Source organism: Anoplophora glabripennis, unplaced genomic scaffold (genome assembly GCF_000390285.2).
Source record: "Anoplophora glabripennis isolate ALB-LARVAE unplaced genomic scaffold, Agla_2.0 scaffold502, whole genome shotgun sequence".
Lineage (NCBI taxonomy): Eukaryota > Metazoa > Arthropoda > Insecta > Coleoptera > Cerambycidae > Anoplophora > Anoplophora glabripennis.
Window position 1 is genome coordinate 342,213 of NW_019416584.1, and position 25,457 is coordinate 367,669.

Below are 25,457 nucleotides of genomic sequence, written 5' to 3' on the forward strand. Positions count from 1 at the left end.
TAATTATTATTAAAATAATTTTATAAAAATTTTCTGTGATTGAACAACCTCAAATCTAATGAAGTAAGGAATTAATTATCTTTTTTTCTAAAAATTGCCTTTATTTACATTTTGAAACGTAAACAACTAGAGGGATGTTGTATTTACTCTGAAGTATTTCTAGAAAGGCTATTTCCGACTCTACTCGAAATTTTTGGCTACTGCTGCAGAAGTGGCAGAGTAAACAGCGACGAATCTTGAACGAATTTCGAGCTTGATCGAAAATAAGATGAAGGTCGGTTGTTCGTGTTTATTTGACTTATACCACAAGCGTTTTGATTGTTTTGGTGTACGACGTTTCTCAGAGAGTTGTTTGTTGGATATTTTAATAAGCAATATCTAAGAACGAGTTGTAAATAAGTCAGATTTATGAAAATTCAGAACAACGAAATTAAAATAAAACTCTTTAGTTCTGTTAAATGATCGTTTAAAAAATACGTTAGTGTAATTTTCTCTTTATGGTCTATATCAAAAAGAGTGAAACTGTTTCATCGTCATATTTCAATAATTATAATAAAATTCCACTGTGGTACTTGATGTTATTTACGCCTAAAGGTGCGTAATATGATGCCAGTATTATTAAGACTTCGAGTACAATTTTACACTAGATGCATTCTAAACGGTCGGTGTAAAATGATCCAAATACGGCGATTTTTATTTCACCACGTGAGAATTACGCCACGCATAACCTATGGTTATTATTTTCCATTTTTATGCAAATTTGGAGGTTACAATAAAGCATCGACACAGTTTTCACTTTGTCTTTACGTATTTTTCTGCATACTTATGTTTCTTCATATAGTCATATTTTTTAATCGTAGGAACATCATTTCTAAAACGTTTTTCATTTTCAAATTATTTTAGAAAATATCTTTCAGCCTGAAAATCAAAATGATTCTATAAAAGCAAATAAAGGTACGTCTGCCTACAATGGAACTTTGCGAGCATTTTTGTAAATATAAATATGTAGTATACAGGGTGTCTCAACGGTTACGGCTCATTACAATTATTTCAGAGACTACTTCGATTTGAATTTTGAAAATTTGGACCCAGGGGTTTTCCGGGGTGCTTTTTTAAATAAAAATAATGTCATTATTGTAACACTTCCGGTTATACGGGAAATCGCCATCCACTTGCTTATTTTATAAGGGACACCCTATATTTTATTGCATTATCGACAAGATAAATTAAAAATGTTAAGCTTCCTTGTATGTACCTAAATGTAACCGTTTTCGAGGTAATCGTCATTTTATAAAAATTTTGTCTGATTTCGAAAATTCTTTATATGTTAGTACGCGAAGCACAATGGCTCCATCTTATGTACCTCTTGTCGAGTATACATTATAACAGCTGGATCGTTCGTCGGTTGTCCTACCTATGACACACTGATGAGGACTAATAAGTCCGAAACCGGTCTGTGCCTGGTGGGTTAAACTGATGACGAGCGATCCTAGCTGTTGCATTTAGTGTTGCGAGTGTAATTCAATGCCGGGGGGGTATATAGCCCGCGGTGTAGTTGTTTCTTGCAACACTGGTTAGAATTCTTTATATCTTTCTTCGTTCTGAAAGCTTTCACTTGCTTTTCGAAACACACAAAGAACATTCACCTGAAAAAAATTATTATTTTTTGCATCATATCATAGAAAGTCAAATTCTCTTTTCACCGATGAGTAGGGGTTACAATTTCGATTTTCTCAAATATTTGCGGTTTTTTACATTTTCAGGAATGTTACTTTAAAAATATCATCAAATGTGCCTTGAAAGGCAAATATTGTTATTCGGTATTCTATAAGTATGAAGTATTTTCTCGACAAGAAAAATGCAAAATAATTATTCTAATGAAAATATTTGGAATTTATTTTATATCTATGGGACATTCACCATGAATCAGAATTATTAGCAGCATATCTACGATTTGATATTTTGCAACATTTAGGAATGGGTCACGAATGAAACTCGGCGTTCTTTGTAGAACATTGAAATAATTTTAATTTTTTTCCTAATTACATTAATAAAACGCGTTGTTTCCCGTTTGTTGGATCTTTTAAATACTGAAGGAGTATAATTATTACAAAAAATAATAATATTTTCTTCCAATGGGATGCTATTGTTAGTAACTGCAAGTACAATAAAGAGCGAATAATTATCCTTTCAATAAGAAAACAATGATATGTAAAGCAACCAAAATTTTAAATTATATTATTCTTTCTCCTTTCAATTTCACTCCAATTATCAAAAATAATCTGACAATCACTTATTAATTAGGTATTTGAAATTGATTATGCTTACTATTCTTTAAAAACTGTCATAACATAACATTAAAAATTAGAGAAAAATTCTAAAACAAACCGAAATCATTTTATTAATTATTTTTTTTGTTTCAGTTGCAAAATACCAAGTCATAGAAATTCAGCTAATAATTCTGATTCTAGGTGAATGTTCCCTGGATATAAAATAAATTCAAAATATTTTCATTAGAATAAATATTTTGCATTTTTCTTGATACTTGAATAAAAATTACAATATTTGCCCTTCAAGGCACATTTGACGATATTTTTAACGTAATATTCTTGAGAATGTAAGAAAACCGCAACAGTGCCTATATCGGTTAAAAGAGAAATGGTGCAAAAATACAGGGTGTTACATTTGAATTTAAAAAGTTTTGTCGGTTTTAAGTTGTTCAAAATGTAACTTAAAAAATAGTTCACTTAGAATAATTTTTTTCAGGTGATTGTTCTTTGTGTGTTCTGAAAAGCAAGTGAAGCTTCCAGAACGAAGAAAGAAGTAATTTTCGAAACGCTTGCATCTGATAAAATTTTTATAAAATGTCGATTGTGTCGAAAACGATTAGTTATAGGTATAGAATTTTGGCTTATTTTTAATTTATCTTGTCGATAATGCAATTATATATAAGGTGTTCCATTTAAGATAAGCAACTAGATGGTGACTTACGGTATAACCAGAAGTACTACAACAACGGCATTATTTTATTTAAAAATAGCACCCCGTGAACCCCAGGGCCCAAATTTGCAAAATTGGAATCGAAGTAGTCTGTGAAATATTCTAATGGGCCGTCACCGTAAGACAGCCTGTATGTCTAAGATATAACTAAAAAGTTTGCACCAGTGAATTCTGTAAAGATATGTCTGGAAACATGTTCTTTTCGAGAAAAGGGGTATAAAATAAAAAAAACGCGTTCTATGTTTTTTTTTACATACGGAAACGTAATTCCAATTAGTAATAATTATCGTTAACAGTGTCAGAACGTCAAATTACTTTTAATTATAAATAATAATATTCCGTTCTTCACATTATTTATCTATGAATAGAATAATGCATCTATTATTTACACAGCTTCCGTCATCTGTATTTTGCAACTTGAAATAAACTAAATATGCTCATTAATTTTAAACACCCTGTATCACGAAAACGAAGCATTTACGTTGATATAGGAAAAACTAATAAAGTTTAGCCAAACATTTTATTTATAACCCGTAGGTATATAATATTTCTTTTCTCAGAAAAAGATGTTGTTTATAAGGGAACATTTTTATTTTTAGTTTCCCAATTTTTTTAACAGTATGATTCTATTCAGTTTTATTGCGGCATGTTTTTTGTAGTTCTTGCAATTGCGGTTATAAAGTCATATCCTGAGTAATATTGTATAAGTTTCAGTAAAGTGGGAACCAAATATACCTACCTCTATTTTTAATGGTATGGTTGCTTTTTTTAGTACAAATATATCTTTCACTCTTAGTCAATGGTTTATTATGTAAAAAGCAAAATTGCCCCTGTTTACAATTGTCGGATGACTAGTAAGAAATACAAGTACTCGTATTTTACTGTAAAGCAGTTTAAGAGTTATCCCTATAATTTACGATTTTTAAAAAATGGCTAACGGAAAGGCGCATTTAAATAATTAACAAATTCATTATTGTTCTATTATACGAAGTCTGTTCAGAAAATAACCGAACTTTATTTTTTTTAACATGAATAGTATGAAAGCGGCGTCCTTTCAGCCACTGATTTTAATTTCGGAAATAAGAAAAAATCGTATGGATCAAGGTCTGGCGAGTAAGAAGGCTGAGGGAGGACAGTAATCTGATTTTTGGCACGAATTGGCAAAACTGAGTATTCAGGCGTATTGTCATGGCGCAAGAACGCTGAGTTGTCTCAACACAACTCTGGTCACTTTTTGTGGATTTTTTCACGTAACCGTTATAAAACACCTTGATAATACACACGATTGACTGTTTCACCTTGAAGCAAGAATTCAAAATGCACAATTCCATAAAAGTCGAAAAAACTGTGAGTATCACTTTGACATTGGATCGAGACTGGCATGCTTTCTTGGGACGTGGAGATCCTTTGCCAATTCTTTGTGCTAATTAAACTTTTGTCCCAATGTTATGTGAATGAACATTTCATCGTCATTGGACTGTTCAAGGAGTTGCCGACAAACTCCCTCACGATTTTCTTTCTGTTATTCGGTCATCAAACGAGGAACAAATTTTGCTGCAACTCGATGCATTTTTTTACACAGGGCTGATAATGATGAATACTTACTTCTAGTAACCAAAGTATTAGATACAACAGAAATACATTAGGTTTGCAAAACATAAATAAACAAAAATTTTTTTGAACAAGTGTCATGAAATTTTCCAATTGCGAAACGGACTCGTTTCGCCCATAAAATATTTACGCGTACACATAATCCAGCTGCCAACATTCTTAGAAAAGTCACACACACGAACGATAACTTTTTTTGTTTTCATTTTAGGAACGTGTTATAATCTGTTCTCTCCTATTTAATATTGTCCCGGAAATAGCCGCGCTCCTAAACCGAATTAATAACAATCTGTTTCATTTGTGCAACGCCATCAGTAGGAAGCGGTATCGGAAAGAATAGGGTCGTTTCCCCATTGTTTCTTTTTTTTTCAAAGAATTACGTAAGATATTTAACACGTCATTTATGTACTGCAAGCAAAAAGCTACTGCATATTTTACTTCGAAATCACTGTCGTATTCTGAGAGCATTAAAACGATTTTCCTGCAAATCGGGTTGACGATTCTGCTCTGTATAAGCAATTTCAGCTTACAATTCGTCAGTGAAATATTGGCGTTTCATTGCGATTACATCTAGTGTATTGTAGATTTACACCTAGGTAGTAAGCCGATACTATTGGACACTGTTGACAGTGCTAACATAACAACGTAATAAGGGATGACAGAAACGTGAACATTTTTTTTATCCTAATTTACATAGTGTTTTAGGACTATGATCTTTTATATTCATGATAAACTTATTATTATTTTTTAATGAATTTTACCAATTATCTCCAAAAGTAATCGATTTATCGTACTGAAATTTGGTAAGCATCCGTTCTGAAGGGTTCTAAATAACCTCGCTTTTCATTTCTAAATACACAACAAAGCTGCCTTTTCGTGTGTTAAATAAATAAATAAAAATGTTATACAGGGTGTTCCAAAAAGGTTGTGCCAAACTTCAGGATTTTAGAGGGGACATTTTCATGAAAAACTTTTGCATAGAAACCCCTAGTCAAAAGTGAGCCGTTTCGACTCCAAAGTCATCGTACTTCCTGAGCTATTGGACAATGCACACGTTCCTATGGGTATACGAGCTAGAATGTGGTGGTGCACCTTCACATTTTTCCCGTATTGTACAGGATCACCTAAACCAACAATTTCCTGCACGATGGATCGGAAGAGGATTCAACCCCATTGGATTTTTTTCTCTGGGGTTACATCAAGTCGTTGGTGTATGAAACTCCCGTTGACAGCCAAGAGAAATTATCAGGAAGAGTGATGGCAGCCACTCTTTACGTACAGCAAGATCCGCACATCCTCCAACGGGTGAGTGATTCTATGCTTCGAAGGACCAATTTATCTAAGTTGGGGGGTCGTGATTTTGAAACTTTATTAGACTTTTTTCTTTTATCAGTAATAAACAATAATATGATATTGACATGTTTTACATTCAAGCAAGTCATTTTGAAACTTTATTATTTTTTGTTATCAGTATGATTCTGGAGCCGAAACGGCTTATTTTTGACTAAGGGTACCTATGCAAAAGTTTTTCATCACAATGTCCCCTCTAAAAGCCCTGAAGTTTGGCACAACCTTTTTCGAACACCCTGTATAAAATTTCCCTTATGGAAACCATGCTACTAGATTGCAGCGGTTTGTTAATAATTGGTGCCGCTTTAAGAAGTGAGGATACCGGGCTAATGCCCAAAGGGTAGACTGCAGGTCTAATGGAGCACGAAATTATGATGTAGGATTACAGCCCCCAAAGTTATGAAAATTGTAGGATAGGGACCTTGGCACCTTAAGATGCTACACCTACACGACATGAGAATAGTTAGCCTAATACGTTACACAATTATATTACTTACATATACCTAGAATCTAAGTTTTTAATAAATCAAAAAAGAAAATGTATTTGATAGTTTTTACGTTACATTTGGGTAAAAACATTTTTGAATGCATCTTTTTAATCCTAGAGTAGAGGAAGTTAGTCGAAGAAAACAATAATTCGAGAAACTTTCGTATTTAAATATACAGGGTGTTGAGGCCGATTCCTGTGATTCAGGTAGGGGGATAAAACTAAGTTGCCTTAAGGGGTAACGCCATTCTAGAATTTTGAAAAAATCTATTTTCGTACAATGCTTTATTTTGTGAAGAATATAGAAAAAAAGTTTTAGGTGGGGGAAAAACACGAGTTTTTTCGAGATAGAGGGCAACCACTTGCAAACTGCTACAAGAGTGGTTCTTATTAACTCATGATAACGCGCGCGATAGTTAGTTATTATAGAGGTGAGATTGAGTCTCAGATGCAGCCGAAGAGAAGAGGATGAAGAAATTGACAAGATTTTTCGAGAAACCACTTTTTTAACTGGACGGAAACATAACTCAAAAAGTTTTCAACGAACATAAGTCACAGAACATCGTATTAACAATTTTTATTGTTATTGACCATTAAATCAAAATTTTTCGTCTTTTCTCGACAATTTTCTGTTGAATGTTCACTAAATCAACAATTATTAATATTTTTTTAATTTACCTACGATGTTCCTTACTTTTAAGTATATAATATCATAAAATTTTTGTGTTTTTGTTCCAAGACCATCCGTTAATAAGAAACATTTCCGATCATACAGCTCTCTGAAAAGAATGTTGCTTGCCATCATTTGAATCCGTGCACAATAAAGTCTTTGTTCCTGACACTATATCTTGTATCGATTTTTTCTTGAAAATTCCCGAAAGTAAACTTTTTTCCAACCTCTAGAGTGGAGAATCCTTAATGAAATATTGCACCTGTAAACTACTTTGGACAATATATAATCTCAGAGAGAATAAAATGGCATGCATTCGCTTCTAATGTATCTTTATTTCATAATAATCCTTTTATAACATCACATGACCAGCAGTAAGGCCCATTCAAGTAGGTACCTTAAACCTAAAGAAAACATTAACCGAGCGGTGACAATGGGCGGTAACATAAACACATACGACTATATCATTTACTAATAGTTCTTAAACCTATAAACACAGCGAGGTCCGGGCAGTCTTCTGCAAGGAAAGAATACAGGGAAACCCAATCCACAGGGTGGTTACACACGAAAAAAACATTGTCATGAAAGTTCACGCAATTGTTCCTAAAATCGTGTCAGGAACAAATTTTCTGAAAACTCGACATTTACATTGTAATTTATTCATACAACTGTGAAATTATTACCAACAATGAGCTCGTTCAGAATTTTTTTTTTATGGTTGTCGGGTTTTAGTTGCCTGTTAAGTTTCGATTGAGTACATTAAAATACCGAATTTTTTTAGCAATATGGAAGACACAGAACAGAAAAGAAATTACAAATATTGTATTGTTCCCCAGTGTTCTGTCGTGCGGATCTAAAATCAATAATCTATTAGTCTCTACTTTGATTTGTTTTTTTTTTATATCTTTTATTTGAAAAATGAGTTATTTTGAAAGCAACAAAACTACCCTGGATAATTTAGGTATGTAATAAATACGTTTTTATTCTCTAGAAACACTACACTTTTGCTGATTTTTTATAGTATTTATATAAAATGCATAATAAATATTAGGTAGATTTTATGTAGTATCCATGGGAATAAATATAGTAATAAGAATTTTGTATTTGATATCTTTGAAACCTGTAACAGAAACGGTTTCGTCCAATTAAACGCAAAATCCTTATTCTGATTTACTATTCTTATTGTACAAAAACATCAAAATCTTTACAACAAACGTACTTTAAAGGAGCTTTACACGTTATTGAAACGAAACCTTTGCATTTTCGCTCCTCTCATTTCAGCACTTTATTAAAAAAAATCCATAACCATTAACAAACATACTTCTGGCAAATTAGAAGAATTTGCTTTTACGAAATTTGCTTCCATTTTTTAAATTTAATATGCACAGAAGCTAAAACATCTATGTGGTAGGCATTGCAATGGTTCTATAACTTGAAGATGCAGAAACTCATCTGGAAGTAGCGTACGAACGCCTCCTACGCCGCTGACCAGACCGTCCCATGCGATGACGTCATTGCATTGCCAAGTCTGTGTCTGAGACAAATATTTGCATTTTAAAAATCATATAGTTTGAAAACCGCTCAACGGATTGAGTTGAAATTTTCAAGATCGCCTAATCATGAGCAATATACGTATAAGAACGTTTTTGAAAATTTACTGAATGACCCCATTGTAGATTTTCTACCAAAGTTTGACGCAATTTGTTTTTGTCACGGTTTTAGGCAACAATCGTTTAAATTTTTATAACAGTGTTTTCCGTGTTATTGGATTTTTTATTAAAGAAAATGGTAGGTAACAAGAAAAAACCTTTCCATGTAGTTTGGGATTATAGAGGGAGTATTTTAAAGTATTTCTTAATAAGGAACTACAAGTGGAACTAACGGTAAAATTACGTATCAGAACGTCTTCATACAATGAATTGAGTAGATTTTCTACCTGTGATGCAGCTGAAAGCTATTGAATTGGAAACTGTTCAATAAGGTATCCTGTATGCCTTGTACAGATACCATTGATTTTGTATATTGACGTGCGAATTTCGGTTTATTCAGTAATAATATACCTGATACCGTTAGCATTTTGTTACATTTGTACAGCTATACATATAAAACTTCTTTATTCGAGAGACAGTTATAACATGTGCTTTGTACGTTATATATTTAGCCGAGACATTCAAACTTTCCCGTTTGTCGAAATTCAAAAGATCACTTGTTTAAGGGCCTATATTGTTCGCGATTCACAAATACTTTAAGCCGTTTCACGCCTTTGGTGTACTTTTTGTCCCTTTCAAACTCCTCCACTTATTTCCCACGAAAAATGCTTTAATGCTGCTCTGAGTTGGATTTCCGAAGAGTTGACAGCAATGTACAGGGTCATATACAAAATGGAGCGACAGATGAATGATTGTGGAAATTCATTGCAAGTACGGAGAGTGTGTAACCGAGACTGTGCGCAAATTACATGGAATTTTTCGATAGAAGGAATGCCCCGAATGAAACAACTGTGAAAAGGTTAGTTGCCAAATTTGAACAAATAGGTTCGATTGTAGACAATAAAAAACAAAATATTGCTACCGTGAGTATGGCGAAAATTCCCGTAACGTCAGTGCGCCGTCGGTCACTGCAATTAAGCATTTCAAAAATCACAATTTTAAGATTTGCTTCTGCATCTATTCAAGATTCAGCTAACCCAGGAATTGAAACCAGACGACCATTTCAAGCGCTGGACATTCGTTGATTGGATGTTCGAGAATCAACAAGTGGCTTTAAAATAAAATAAAAATATATTTAAAGATACGTAAACAATGTAGTAACTGTTGTCTTCCGAAGTTAAGAACTCTGTTTTCGTGACACGCTAGGTTTCTCCAGTTTGAATCGATTTGAACAACCTCTGCTATAAATAGGTAAAATTTTTGATAGTATTAAAATATGCACAGTGTAAATATTTTATTCATACGACCTTTTCCTCCGTATCAAACTTTTCGTGTCTTTCAATGTTTATTGGGCATAATTCAGTTACACATACACAAATTCTTTTCAGTTTTTATTCCAGATGGTACACAAATGTAAAAATAAATTGGATTTACAGTTACAGGAAAAGTATTAAGCACCAATTGAATTTGAAAGATCTCTGGCATATTTTACAGGCTTATTTCCTATGGAGTAAATATATTAACTAAAGAGGGTGTACCAAGGATATTGTGATAATCTTTAAAGAGTATAAGAATATTTTTTTATACCGAAGCGGTCTATGATTTTTCAAAATTGACAATGGAATACTGGAAATTAATAATTGTCCTCAAATTTGACATTCGATACGATTCCCTCATATACAGGCTGTAGCAAATTTGAGACGGAGAATAGCTTAAATGAACAAAGTCAACATTGACAGAAACAGTTGAATTCCTAGTCGATCAAGATTTTTTTAGAAAAAAGTAAAAATCGCTTTTAGTAAATAATTTTACAGACAACATAACAGTAATTTTATTTTTTTTTTATGAACGCCTTTTTAGATTTAATCAGTTTTCATCTAAGAAGGAAAAAAATTGTTTTTGAGGCTTTTCCGTATCCAGTGGCGGCTGGTGCCGGGGCCGACGTACCCCTTAAAAGTTTTCATAGTAAAAGTATTTAATTTAAAATTTAGTTTATTTACAATGTTAAATTTGTAATGTACAGTCAACTCGACTTGCAAAATGCATTTCAAAAACTCTGAATACGCGGGCTCCGCGTAGCTCGCTCTTACATCTGTAAAGTGTCTACAGCGGTGGTCATGGTTACCGTCGCGCAGCATTCAAAGATAGTGGAAGTAGCGCATATTTACCATGCACTTCTCTCTGTTTAGTCCGACCGTAACCAAAGCTACTATTTACGGCTTTTTTTATTAAGCGTAATTTGTCCAGGAAGGTGTAAAACTTTGTTACTTACGTAGTGCTGTTTTTTAAAAGTTTATAGAAGATTAAATTGATTGTAAATACAGACTAACAGTAATGCAATCTATTGAAAAATCAATGGTGCGAGAAATACCTATCAAACTTTAATGAATTTTCCCTATATTTCAATACTACTTGAAATAAAACTGCGCAATTATACAGGGTTGGAAAGTCCCCATGGTTCATCGGCCGTTACGTGAGAGCGATAAAGAAAGTCATAGAAATCCGTGCAATAGAGAAAGATGGCTATAATGAAGGCATCTATTAGTCACCGCCCATTTCGCCCTTCCACAAATAAGATCCACTTCTTTCCGACCCTGTATATATATATTTTTTCAATACTGTGTTGTGTACCTAAATTTTCCATCCTCCTTGATATGAAAGTCGGGAGCCGCCACTGCTTATAGCTCTGGATAAATCTTGTCCAACCAACAACAGAAACTGGACACTTATTTGATTGAAATGCACTAAATGGATGGATTGGACATCTCTATAATTATATTGTTGAAATTATTAGAAATTAGAGGCCTAAACCTTAGTAGTCGTTTAAGGAGGATTATTATACCAAAATGATTCAATGTTTATAATTGTCACAATATCGTTGTCAGATCCGATTGTACAAGTCTTTAATGTTGGCACGTGTGAAGAGGTATTCTGTTCTTTTTTTCATTTTTTCAAAAACTAAATGCCTGCTTGTCCGTGACAAGAATTTTATCATCCCGTAATGTATAAAGTAGTAAAAAGGTTTTTTTTTGGTTTGATTTGAACCTCATAAAGATGCATTGTTGACGTTACAAATAGATCACGTCCCACTTTAATTGGAATCTACTGGCACCCACCCGGCACTAACTTTGGTTGGCTCTAAGACCCTGACTAATTTAAATTTGTATGAGGCGATCCAATTCGTTGGAATTTCATTTTTTGTCTGAAATGGAAGAGTATTTCTGGAACTAACGCGCCGTAATATTGATTTGAAGATCATATTAAACTCTATAGTTGTTTGTATAGAACCAAGCAAACAGCAATCACAGCTTTAACCTAGGTGTTTTATGACTGTAATGAAAAACAATGTTGGCCTATGTGGTGTCTAATATTCAATGTACATGAAACTACCACAAATTCTTACATCCTCGTACATCCTTCTTTAATATCTATACGTCCCAGTAGATCCTGAAAGCTCTAAAGAAATCCTTGTACATCTCCAAGAAATATGAAGTAATAAATCACTATTCAAATGGTTTAACTGAACTTACCATTATTTAAAAATCGCTTCTTTTAGTCCCCAGAGGCGAGAATTATCAAAAATGTTTATTATTTTTTTCGGGCAACTATAAAACGGTTTTTCCGATTTAAATAGGGTAAATTTGGCTATACTAAAAATTGTCTCTTTTGTGACAAAATATTGAGATAATTGCCCTTCTTATGTAACTCATTATTTACGAGGAAAAATGTAAATATTCCTTTTGTAGTTTCCACGTAGAATAACATCTTGTAGTCGCAAAATATTTCGTAATTTTGCTCAAATATGTGCTATATGTTGCAAATTAGAACCTATACTCACCTGTTTCATTCCACCGGAATTTACTGTTGTATTGTAAAAATCAATGAACATTTTTTTTTACCTGCCATTTTATTCCTTCCAATAAAATCTGATTTGATTTTTTATTTATTCTACATTTATGATTATACAGGGTGATTCACAACTTATCCAAAAAAATTTGGGAATAGATGCGGCATGAGAAGTGGAGTGAATATCGTAAAAAATGTTTTGTAAAATCCTTATAGTTTCCGAGAAAAAAATTATTGAAGTTATAGTACATTCAACCACTACATAGCTGGACAACTGTAGTCTCTAGCGTCATTCGCAATACGCGTGGAGAGCCACGTGGCTTCAGCGACTCCGAATACTGAAATCGAATTTTGCAATCATCGTTGCGATAGTATTTACCTGTTATCTGTGGTGTTTACAATAGTTTTTTACTAGTTAGTGTCAAAAATGGATAGTTAGTGTCAAAAATGGTTAGCGTGTAATTTATGGTGAAGCATTTGTGTTATGGTGAAGCAAGACAACATTTGTGTTAATTCGTAGAAACTGAGTAAGACGGACCCAAATGTGTTTACACGTTGGTGGATAAAATTTTGAACAATTGTTGTTGTAACATCGGGTATGTCAAATGATTTTATTATTTAAAAACACAAATTAATTTTATTAATTAATAAAAGCAAAAGCAGTTGAATTTGCTGATATAAAATAGGTGCGATAAAATTCTATTTACATATTTCTTTCCTTGCGAAAGTTTTTGTCCGTTTTTATCACACCGTCATGCCGGTCGCATTGTACGAGGTCAGGTTTTACAGTGGACCAGTTTCCAGTGCCGTGCAGAAGTGTATTTTTAAATCATTTTCGAACTACCCTTTTTGATTTTTTCTTTACAAAACTGTATTTATAAGGGTCCTTTGTACATCCAGAATTTTATTTTTTTGGATAAGTTCTGAATCACCTTGTATTGTTATATAAATGCCTTTTTACACTTACCGGAAGCACCAGGATATCATTAAGGAATAACATTAACATTAACATTCGTCAACTCCTTTACATAAAGTATAAACTAAGGAATATTTAAGCAATTTTTAAAAAATAAATAAAATTAATTCTGGACTTCATGGACATGAAAATGAAAACACCCTGTAAAATATAATTTAGGTAAATAGGTCACAAAAATATAAAAAATGAACTCCATTTCTATTATAATTGTCTCAAGTAAAAACTAGCTTGCGTTCAGTTTTCTTTTTTTCTAGAATTATTTTTTATAAACGAAATAAATAAATGATAACCATGACCACATCCAACCGCCCTTCATTTCATTTTTAACTTTTACATTTACGGGTTTCTCATCTTTAAACAATTGTGATTATATTTTTTTTGTATTCAGGGTGAATCTTAAATGTGTACATTTATAATTGAATTTCAGGCGTAAATTAGTCATACGAAAATTATTTTTCTAAATTACAAAACTATTTAGAAGTTTCAATATTTATTGATATAATTTGCCACGTCATGTGCCACGAAAATTATTTAAATCTTAATCTTTTAGTTTTATGCTGTGTGTGTGTAAATGCACTGTTATGGATTTTTTTATTAAAAATGAATGATATCTAGTTGTATGAGCGAATTAAAGTTAAATTATGCAGTCATCTTTAATTCATAATTTTTATTTTATAATGAAGAAAGCGTTAAACGATTGAAAAATTACTTGCAGCAAGTTAAATATTATCATATAGTTTAAAATTTCACTATTTAAAAAATCAGTTAAATTACTATAACAAAGTTAAAAATTAACATTTGCCTAATTGTTGAAAAATAACTTTTTTATTTACTGTTTACCTTTAAACAGTAAGTTACAAACAAAATACGTTTGGTTGGCAACAGCTAAAGTTGTCACAATCTTCTCACCCACATGTATACAACAAACGTCATTTCACTTGTTTTCATAGTAAAGACATAACCTCTAACTATAATATATTAAAAATTAATTTATACTTAGAATATACAGGGTGTCCCGAAATTCATGCAACAAAATTTGGTCATAGATTCTTAAGACAAATTTAGGGGACCTGTATTTTTTCTTTTTGCCAACTAGCCCCCTCTTTCGGAGTTACAGCCCCCTGAAATCTGCCCCTAAGAAGTCTTTTTTATATCTCAAAACCATGTTGTACGAGAATCACTAAATTTGGTACACAGGGGTTTTATGACATGTGGAATCTCACAGTGCTACGCTTTTTGGCGAGAAACAACCTTAAGACACATTTTCGTGGGCCTCCTTGTCTTTGGAACCAGAAAAATTTGGTCGAAAATTTGATTTTTTTTTTAAATTATTAGTTAGCTAGAAAGCTATTGAATTTAGAAACTTTTTTGTCCCTTGATATTTGTTTCGTAAAACGCAATGTTTTTGAGGAAAATGGCGAATCACGATATGCACTCCGATCACGTTTTGATATTTTTCTCGAAAAAAAGTGTAAAGAGACAAAAAGTTTGTAAATTTAATGGTTTTCTAGTGGACTGATAATTTTTAAGAAGCTTAGTACCATCAGATTCCACGTCATAAAACCCCTGTGTACCAAATTCAGTGATTCTCGTACAACAGGGTTCTGGGATATAAAAAAAAAGATTATTATTAGGGTGGACTTCAGGGGGCTGTAACTCCGAAAGAGGGGGCCACTTGGCAAAAAGAAAAAATACGGGTCCCCTAAATTTGTCTTAAGAATCTGTGACCAAATTTTGTTGCATGCATTTCGGGACACCCTGTATTGTAATATGAATTTTGTATATGCCTAAAATAAAATAAAACTCTTCCCACTGGTGCAGAATGATTTCCACTGACCACAAACCGCAACGCTAGCGCTGGTCTCGAAAGTCATATGAACAATTGAATATTGAATTTACAAATTTTTAAACCATTGTAAGCTGTAAAACTATTATCGGATAGAAACGCAAGGGAAGGAGGAAGCCATACATGTTTTTATGAAAATATATTAAATATCTTTGACATATAGTAAAAAAAAAAATACTTTTTTATTTAACTTTGCTATGCGTAAATAGTGGAATAGCAGTTCTCAACAAGTTTGCTGTTAAAAAATCATGCATATCTTAAGTTAACTATTTTATTTCACCTTGTATCGATAAAAATATGTTGAGATAAAATCAGGAGAACTAATGGGCTGCTAATCCAGTTTCATTTTGTTAACCCCCACGTCATAATATTGAAATATGGATACGAGTACGAGTACGATCGAATCTCTCATTTACCATTTCTCCACGCAACTATGGCAACAAACAATTAACGGAGTCTTTCCTGGGGTGTTCTGCTTGGCGGTCTTCTTTTTAATTATGACTTAACTCGCCTCTCAAATTTATTACAAAAACTCAGACATTAATCACTTCGAATCGACTTAAACGAGGAAGAAGTGGCCGGGATCGATTCTAATTAAATTGGTGAAAAACCCTCTTCTAGGAAAGTAAACACAAGTTTCCAAGTTAATTAAAAGAAGTAGGGAACTGACGTTTATTTAGTGGATGTGAAGGATTAGTTTCTTGTCGATTTTAAAATTAAATTTACATACAGGGTGTAACTTTGAGTGGGAGCCGTATGTAAACAAAGGCTACCTTTGATCTTTAGAAACACGTGTCAATAGTTTTTTTTTTTTAAATTCCGTCGTGAAAACTTAATTTTTTAACCTTTTTTTTTAAATAATTTTCGTACCCCGCCGCAGGAAAAGTTTGTGTAACCTCAAACAACGGCGCGCTTTAGTCGCAGCATATGCACAATTGGGAACTGGGTTATGCGTTGTTGTCAAATCTCATGTTTAAACGAAAGTTTATTAAAAAACAAAAATCCACACCACTTACCGTAAGGTACTGCTCTTTAGCGCGTTACATTTGACGAGTGAGTGTTCGCCACGAGCCCTATCATCCCACAAATATTTAATTCTTTTAAATAAGATAAACTTTGAAACAGTACTTAACAAGTAACCTAGCAGAAAACTCAAGCAGTAATCAATAATGATAATTAAAATACACAAAAATAAATGGAATCTGTTTACTCACCTGATTTTTATAGCACGATACTTGAAATTTTATGGCTAGTCTTCGAATTCATGGTTCCAAATATTCACGTTCAAAGATTATGGAATCTCATAAATGTTGCACCAATCTTACAAATGACACAGTACAGTATTCGGCCATTCCCGTTTAAACCAGGTGCAAAGGCAGTTGGCGAATCCGCTTTCAAAAGCGAATGCAACAGAACGGCGGTGGCTAATCTCCGTTGCACCTCGAAAGCGTTCGAAACATGATGGAATTCTACTTAAATTTAAACTATTCACGGTTTTCATTATTTATTTATTTTGGATCAATTTAATATAGCACCGAATCGCTGCTAAAGTGGCTGAATAAGAAAAAAGTGTGGAAATATACCGTATTTCTGTATATCCGTATTTTAATTATCCTAAATCTATACTGTAGTGACAGTAGTATAGCTCAGTTAGACTAGTTCAGTGTCAGAGATCATTGACGCTAAGATTCACAAATTAAAAACATACACTGCTTAAAAAAAATAGTGACACATAATTATTTGTAAAAACGCCTAACTTTCAATGTTCCATGTGTTAAAATTATTATCTCATAGATTCTGATGTCTAAAACCAAATAGAACGAAACATTTGAACTCGTATTCAGTGCAGCATTTGAATATTTTAACGATATCTTTAAATATATTGTGCAAAATATTCGTCACGTTTGGAATTTGAATGTGCGAATGTGGGTAATTTTTCATGCGATATATTGTGTTTCATAATGCGATTGAGACCTTTAAAATTCCCTGTTACATTTTAGTATACCTGCGTTTTCGCAGATGCATACCTAATTATTAGGAAAGTTGATTCAGATGTATGTTCGTCAGACTCCTATTGGGAAAATTCTAAAAAATTACCCGACGATCACTTGAAAATGCGAGCCTAAATACATATCTGTTTTGAAACTTGAGTGCTAAATTGATTATTATGATTACCTCAGTAACCACATCCAGTAGATACATCTACTACATAATGACTCATATACACTGTAGATAAATGGAAATGTTCCTTGTTGTGGTTTCTCTAAAGTTTTTATGTAGAAGAACTGTGCGATCACAAAATATGTATTTCATATTTTTGCTAAAACATGTGCAATGTGTTGTAAATTAGAATTTACTCATCTGTTTCATTGCAATGTACGTACGATTGTGTAATAAAATCTTTTATTTAAGTTCTTTATCATTTTGTAGTAGAAAATTTTGAAACCAATGCAAATACGAAAATTAGTTTTCGTTCGGTCACATTTTAGATAGAGAAAGAAATACAAATATGTATGTAATATAAAAACTGTAAACTATTACCACAAAAAATATACCAGTGATTATTTTGTTGGAAGTACCTATTAAACGTCTTAAAAAAGTTTTCAGGTCAAAGTATGCTCGTGGCTATATATTAGTTGAGCTGGAATCCAATATGTAAACCTTAAACATTAAATTTAAGTTCAAAGGAACATCTTAAATATCTCTGTAAAGACTGACGGTGTTTATCCTGTCAGATATAGTTTTCAATCCCAGTTGTTGCCCTGAATTTAATAGGAAAGATCTGGCGTCGGGTCCGATTCACTGTATTTTTTTGATTTGATACAGGTTGCTTCTAAGATATGGTGAAAATGGAACCCGATATACAGGGTGTTTCGCATAAGAATCGACACAGATCAGGAACATAAATTTCGAAAAAAAAATCGATATTTCAGTTATACTCAAACTTAGAAAAACCAAATTTGGTACATGGTGTGAGCCAAGAGCATTAATGGACAGTAAGTAGAGTTCAACTGAAGTATTTTAAAAGGTTGATAAGGAATGATGCACCATTAAAATGTGACAATTTTTTTACCCGTTGGTGGACTTAAAAAATTATTACTTTATTTTATGGATAATTTAATTCTAAAACTTTTTTTACTCTTGTTAGTTTTCAAAAAACTGTCGTTTTCAACAAAAACACAAATGCGTATTGTAGCTGTTATTTAAAATCATTGCAAATTCAAATGATATACACATTCGTTAGAAACAATCAGCAGTTATTGGATAGAGTAGAGTAGACTTCAATTTTCGACAAAGAATAAATTTATGCCTGAGAGAAAACGGTGATCATTTGAACAATTTATATAACTGATTAGTGCAAATTGTATGTTGTTATTTCTGTTGCTTGTTTTTCTATTAAATTATTTTTATTCCAACTTTTTTACTAATCGTCAAGCTTGACGTTTAAATTCATAGCCAACTTTTGATTGTTCGATGATTTTAAATAACAGCTGCAATACATATTATTAGTTATTCGTGTGTGTGAAAACGACAAAGTTTTTTGGAAAATTACAAGAGTAAGAAAAGTTTTAAAATTAAATTCCCCATAGAATAAAGTAATAATTTTTGAAATCAGCCGACGGGTTAAAGAATTCAGACACATTTTAATGGTGCATAATCCCTTATCAACCCTTCAAAATGCTTCAATTGAACTCTACTTACTGTCGATTAATGCTCTTGGTACACTCACACCGTGTACAGTCATTCCGAAGTCAGTTGAACATGCAAAAAACCGTCTGGTAATAAAATTTAATGAGTTTCATAGGTGTCTCTAAAAAAATTTTTTGCTAAAGATACAAAATTATAATAATTTGTATATAATGTGTAGAAAATTTCTATTATATGTTCATTTGGCCAACAACATATGTTAATTATTTATGTCCTCAATCAATTTTATTATATTGGTGGTAAATTTCGTTTTGTTCAGTTTCAAAAGGTCTCCAAAATGCCATGTTGTGATAATATTAGTAAACAAAATATCCCTCTTATTTCTCCCTTTCGCAGTGTAATATGAATGATTGATAGAAGGTGCCTATAATAAATTAAAATTACTTGAATCACCCCCACTTTCAAGGCAGCTTAGTATAAAGGTAAGTTGCGTTAAATCACCATATTTTGGGTTCCCCTACATGCACCTGCTCTGTGTCGGTTCTTATGCGAAACACCCTGTGTAACTGTAAAAAGTTTTCTAAAATGTACGTAAATGAAACTTCAGCATAGACCTTCAGAAAATCGATTGCAATTTCATCATAAAGGAATGTTTTTTTCCTCACTCGCACAGGATGAGAAAATTATTCTCTTGATAACACAAGACAGGTCAACATTTAGTTTGAAAAAAAAAACACGGGACTACCTGCCGATGTTTAAGCTCTATCGCGTCAGGTTCAACGTCATTTGAAGGAAGAAAAAGTGGTTGAAAAAAATCTCAAAAAAATCATACATAGGTTTTTTGGTCGCTGAGTCGACCTCTATCACCTCATGTTCAAAGTCGTTTGAAGGTTAAAGTAAGAATAGGAGGTGAAAAAAATTGTAAAAATTTTTTCCAAATGCTCACCTGCCAATTTTTGTCTGTTCATCTGTCTGCCATTTTACCCGCACACCTGTTTGTTTGCTTGTCAGTCTGTATTTCTCGCCCGTCTGTATTTTCTCCCTGTCCTTTATGTCGGTAATTTTGTCTATTTTCCTGTCTGATTCATTTTTCTGCCACCCTCTGTTTAAATGTCCACTGACAGTCTGTCTGCCTCCTTGTCAGTTTGTCTTCTTACTTTTCTGAGTTTTCTACCTACCATCCTCATTCAGGCCAAGATTCTTTGTTCTTCACTAAAAGCTCCCAGATTTTCTGAGAACCAATCTAGATGAGAATGAAGAAAATGAAGTTTTAGATTCATATGACATTTATCCTTTATAAATTAAAAAATATACCTATATACTGCAAAAACGTCACAAATATTTTTTACATAAAATGTGGAATTACCTACACATCTTCACCATCATAAATAAAAGAAAAACTATTCCTCCATGAAATTGGATCTGTGTAGCCATTTCTTGTTTTAATTAAAAAAAATTGTCTATGAAACTTGTTTAAAATGGTGTGTCCACGACCTGTTTCAGTTTGTCACTATATCTTAGAAACACCTGTTTCCTAACACTAATATTTGCATAAAAGTTCAAAGCCTGAATAAAGGAATAATAAATAATTGTAATAATTGCATATCCCATTTTAGTATACAAGTGTAACTACCAAATCTCTCAAGACCTACTTCCTCCAAATGAAGATTTACTGCCCGACTCTTAACTTTCATAGTTTCCGAACCAATTCCCTACTGCTATAAATGTATCAAAAGCTCGAAACCAACAGCCCAAAACGCGATAAACGATTTCAGGGCCCGGATAGATAGCGTTCAGTCCCCACCCACCCGGTACCCTGGTTCATTTCAATATTTTATTTCTGTCCACCTTCCACCTTCACAGTTGCTCGAAGCGCCGAGTAGTGGAAAGCATGGACACGCCGCTGAGCTTACGAGTGCGTGCGCTTTTGATACAAACACAAAGATAAACAAATCCTTTCTCCAACGGTTAATTTTATCTTATTTGTGTATAATATAAACATGATTTAGTTCGGTCGAATGCCCGATTTTTTATTCATTCATGTACCAAGCTACATTTTTCTCAGAGGTGAGGTGGTGTCGTTGAGATTTTTGTCTTTGTAAATGGTGATTTTATTTTTTAATTTCCAATAACTATGAACAACTTTGATAGTGCTATACTTTAAGTGCAGTGTCTGATATTTGGATTGTACAATGGGGATCGTTACAAAAACTATTGGAGTCATATTCAGTCTGTAAGTTGAAATTGATTCAAATGAGTCTTTTACGTTTTTTGCCTTTTAACCACTGGAAAGCTTAGGAAATCCTTTTTAGCCAGTAATATACCATTTCTGAATGGATGTTCTTGGACGGAATTTAATATCTCTGTTAAAATTTATATTAGAACCTAATAATGTAAATATGTTTTTCACTCGAAACCAATTTTCATATTTTCAAAAATCATATTACGTATTTAATGCAATCATGTAGGTAGTACTTTATTTTTCTTTTCTAAACGTTTGTTCAGATGCAACCATTTCAAAATCAATTTTATTTTTATTGCACAGAGCACTTTGCCTAAATAGTAAATCGTTTTCGTAACCCCTGTTTAGAACTTTTTTTTAATTAATTGAAAAATTGATTCTTATCAAATAATGTTCATTGTATGAATTTTGAAATAATTTGTACATTTTTGTAAACGTTCATTAAATTTTTAAGTTACTATATTTATTTTTGACCAAATAAATTGATCAAGAAATTGACCGAGTTCTAAAACATGTTCATATTTATTAATTTGTCACAGTTCGCCATACAGTGTAATCTTGATTCATATATATACGGAAGCTTCCTTTTATCTTTGTAAACACATCATAAGTCTCATATTCAGTCTTGAAAACTAATTTTATTTAACTTTTGTTTTATAATTTTTCATACCCCGCCGCGGGACAGACTCTTGTAGCTCACACAACCGCGTGCATCAGATGTCAACATAGATGTCAAATCTCATCTAAATTCATGTACATGTTTTTGATAATATCAATTTAACCATAAAGACACAAAAATACACTAAATACAACTTTAAATTTCACTATAAAATATAACTTAATAAAACATAACATGCACTATACAAATTCTATTTCGATTCCAGCAAAAAGATACTGTTGATTTCATATCAGATGTAAAGTCAACTTACATATTCCAATCTTATAAACACGAAATTATTCAACTATTGGTCGAAACAGATTGAACGACAATACCCGCCAAAGACACACTTTCGTACGTATCATTCGCGGCTCAATTTTGTTGCTGTTTTATGTTGATTTGAATTAATTTAAGATGTCTACCACTGATTCCTCTGATGAAGTAGTTGAATAAAAAATAGGAGGAAAAATATGCTGTATTTTGTATAGAATTTTAATACATTTTAATTGTACCTATTTAACATTCCTAAATGTGTAACTGTTCAATTTTTGTAATTACGCCGTGTCTGCATGCAATTCGTTAACATATTATGTAAAATTACTAGTATAGTACACTTAAACTAGGTCAATGTCAAAGCGAATTGACACCGAGATTCACAAACTAAACACAGTGATTGCAAAAAATAGTAATAAATACTACATAAACAACTGATCACTGACCTCAATTAAAGTTAGATCCTGTATTTGTGGTACCATTTTGCATGCTACAATAAATTGATCAATTTATTGGCAAAAATAAAATTAACCAAGATAACAATATAGTCAAACTATGCGAATTAAAGCGAATGCGTCTGATATACGCTGCCCTTCAAGTGACAGGACAAGCTTTTTCACATGTTTCCAGAGGTAGAAATCTGTGGATGTTATATCTGGGGAACGAGGCGGCCACGCAATTGGACCACCTCTCCAATCCAGCGTTTTCCAAAAAGTTAGTTGTTTGCCAGTAAGTCCGGTCCTGTAATTCATGTTCAACATAATAATACCTAGGAATGTGTATTCGGTTGTAAATAGTTAGTTGTCCAAATTTCATTTATTTCCCTAAACTGGAAATCTAGAGTTTTGGAAAAAACATATTTTATTTTAAAACTTTGACACCCTGTAGCTAAGGAACGAAGCGAAATCGTATCTATGTTGATATGAAAAAATAATCTTGTTTCTAGGTTGGGAATCTGTCCCCGAGCGTTGGCCCATGTTTTCTGAAACACCCTGTACATTTAATAAGGATATTTATAAAAAAATACAAAATTTCTAAAATTAGCCATTTCAACCGGTTGAATTGTCTTCATTTTCTTGTCACGAAAACTATGAAATTTCCAACAATTTTATAATTTACAGGTAGGTAGCTAATCGCACTTTTCAGTTTTCCCTTGAATTAAAATAATGCAATGTGGCGATATGTGATATTTGAATTGTAAAACGAGAACTTTAAGCTCAGTGCGTCGTATTTACTGTAATTTATGCACTTTTGTTTCAATGTTAATGTAAATCCTATTCTTTTTATACACAGTTCCGTTGCATTTATGGGATTTTAATTAACCTGGATATGAATCGTTTTAAAGTGTGAGATACCATTATTGTTTCACTTTCGTAAAGCTTACGATTTCTTTTACTTTCTTGCTGGAATGCTGTTAATTGAACAATTTTAATAAATTAAACATGCAAGAAATTTTCGGTGATCTCCTTTTCTGTGTGAAAAAATACGTAATTATTTGAGTTAAATCTAATTTTAGATAGTACTACTCTACTTCATCAAATATTTCTAAGATCTCTAATTTTTATTCAACTATACTTATTGGAAAGACAATTTTAATCATAAGAACATGATGTAATTTAAGATAATTAGGCAATGATGATCATAATAAGATAATTAAAGTTTAACGTGAACTGGAAGTTTTAAAAAAAAATTTGACTATGAAACTGTATAACTTAATTATTTAGTTTCCTCTATTACTTAATACTACTATAAAACAATGATTAAAGGAACATTAAATAAAAATAATTAGTACATGATACATATATCTAAAAGTAACCCAATCAGTGTTTCTGTCAAATAAATATTGCCGTCATTTCCTTAATAAATAAGAAAATTATCATGGAAACAGTCAAATCTTTGACCTCTATTTGCATTGCTAATGGGTATTTACAACTTTATTTTCTGATCATTGTTCCTACTCATTTATTCCTTAACATGTTGCTTTTTTACACGATATCCTATTTATCCTAAACTATGTCATTGGAATTCAGAAGTTAGAAAACGATTTTCACTAATCTTAAGGGCCCCATATTCTTTAAATAGTGTTTTCCGCAAAGACAAATAATTTCAAACATTTAATAACTGAATAATCTAAAGCTTATCAAATAATAGGAATGTTATGTCATGCCATCTGGGTATTTTCAAAGACGCCGCAGTAAAACGAATAAACAGGTGCAAAAAACGATCAAACCATCAAGGTTTTAGGTACTGAAATCTACGAAAATACTAACTTTTTTATATATAACTCCACATATAAATATTCTTATAACATTTACTTGCTTAGTCCTACATATAAAATTGTTTACTTTTATTTATAAGTACGTGAAAATAATTCTTAAAATGTGGGGTTAGAATAACAGCAAACGCATGTTTTACAATCGCTTTTTTTTTAGTTATTATTTTATTTGAGTAAATTTAAATGGTAACAATGAATAAACAAAACGTCAAGGATTTCATTTTTGTGCTTACTTTTGTTCAACACGTATTACTTTTAAAGATTTCAGTACCTAAAAACGCCAGAAATTTCACTATTTCTCGGCCGGGAATATGGCCACCTTAAGGTTTAATTGCTATTTTCAAACAGCTATAGCAACAGTAAAATTCTAGGAGCGTTTGTTAATAATAGTGATTCACTTATTTTATAGATGAATTTAAATTTAGAAGGTATTGTGTATATGTATATCAGATTAGATACCTTTCGGAAGATATAAATTTGATTAAAATATGTTATTGGTATTATTATTTTTTTAGTTTAGACAAGTCTTAATTAGGATACGTATATTTTAAGTGTTTTGAATTCAGGTGTCCTATTTCCTTTTCCTTTTACAGATATTCTAACATCCTGGCAGGTGCCAGGAATATCTCGAATAGAAAATATATGCAAGAAAACAGTTGCTAGTCGAGTTTAAATTGTAGTTAACGTGAAAACATGATCTCCTGATCTACTTTCGGGTTCTAATTTTACAACCATCTGCTCCTTAAACAAAAACAACAACGGGGGCAAAATAACAGAGGGTACGCAGGCACTACCGCGGTAGTACTGCAAGTCTCAGGTATACGTCGATAAATTTAGGTTTTCTGTTTTAAGTTGTATCAATCGAGGTATCAGTAATCAAAATGAAAGAAAATATTTTGTGTCATTTTGTCACTTGAAGCTATGACAAA

General features: G+C 32.3%; 1 protein-coding gene across 3 annotated transcripts in view; it reads left to right on the forward strand.

Annotated features, from left to right (window-relative positions):
* Positions 1-25,457, forward strand: part of LOC108912147 (E3 ubiquitin-protein ligase HECW2) — a 247,310-nt gene that overhangs the window by 203,671 nt on the left and 18,182 nt on the right. Inside the window, exon 1 of one of the 3 annotated variants that reach the window (XM_018717317.1) lies at positions 20,960-21,313. The exons of the other annotated variants lie outside the window; for them this stretch is intronic. Coding sequence (XP_018572833.1) covers positions 21,273-21,313 — 41 coding nt within the window. The 5' untranslated portion in view covers positions 20,960-21,272. Of the gene's footprint in view, positions 1-20,959; positions 21,314-25,457 lie in introns of those variants that run through there. 3 annotated transcript variants of the gene reach the window in all.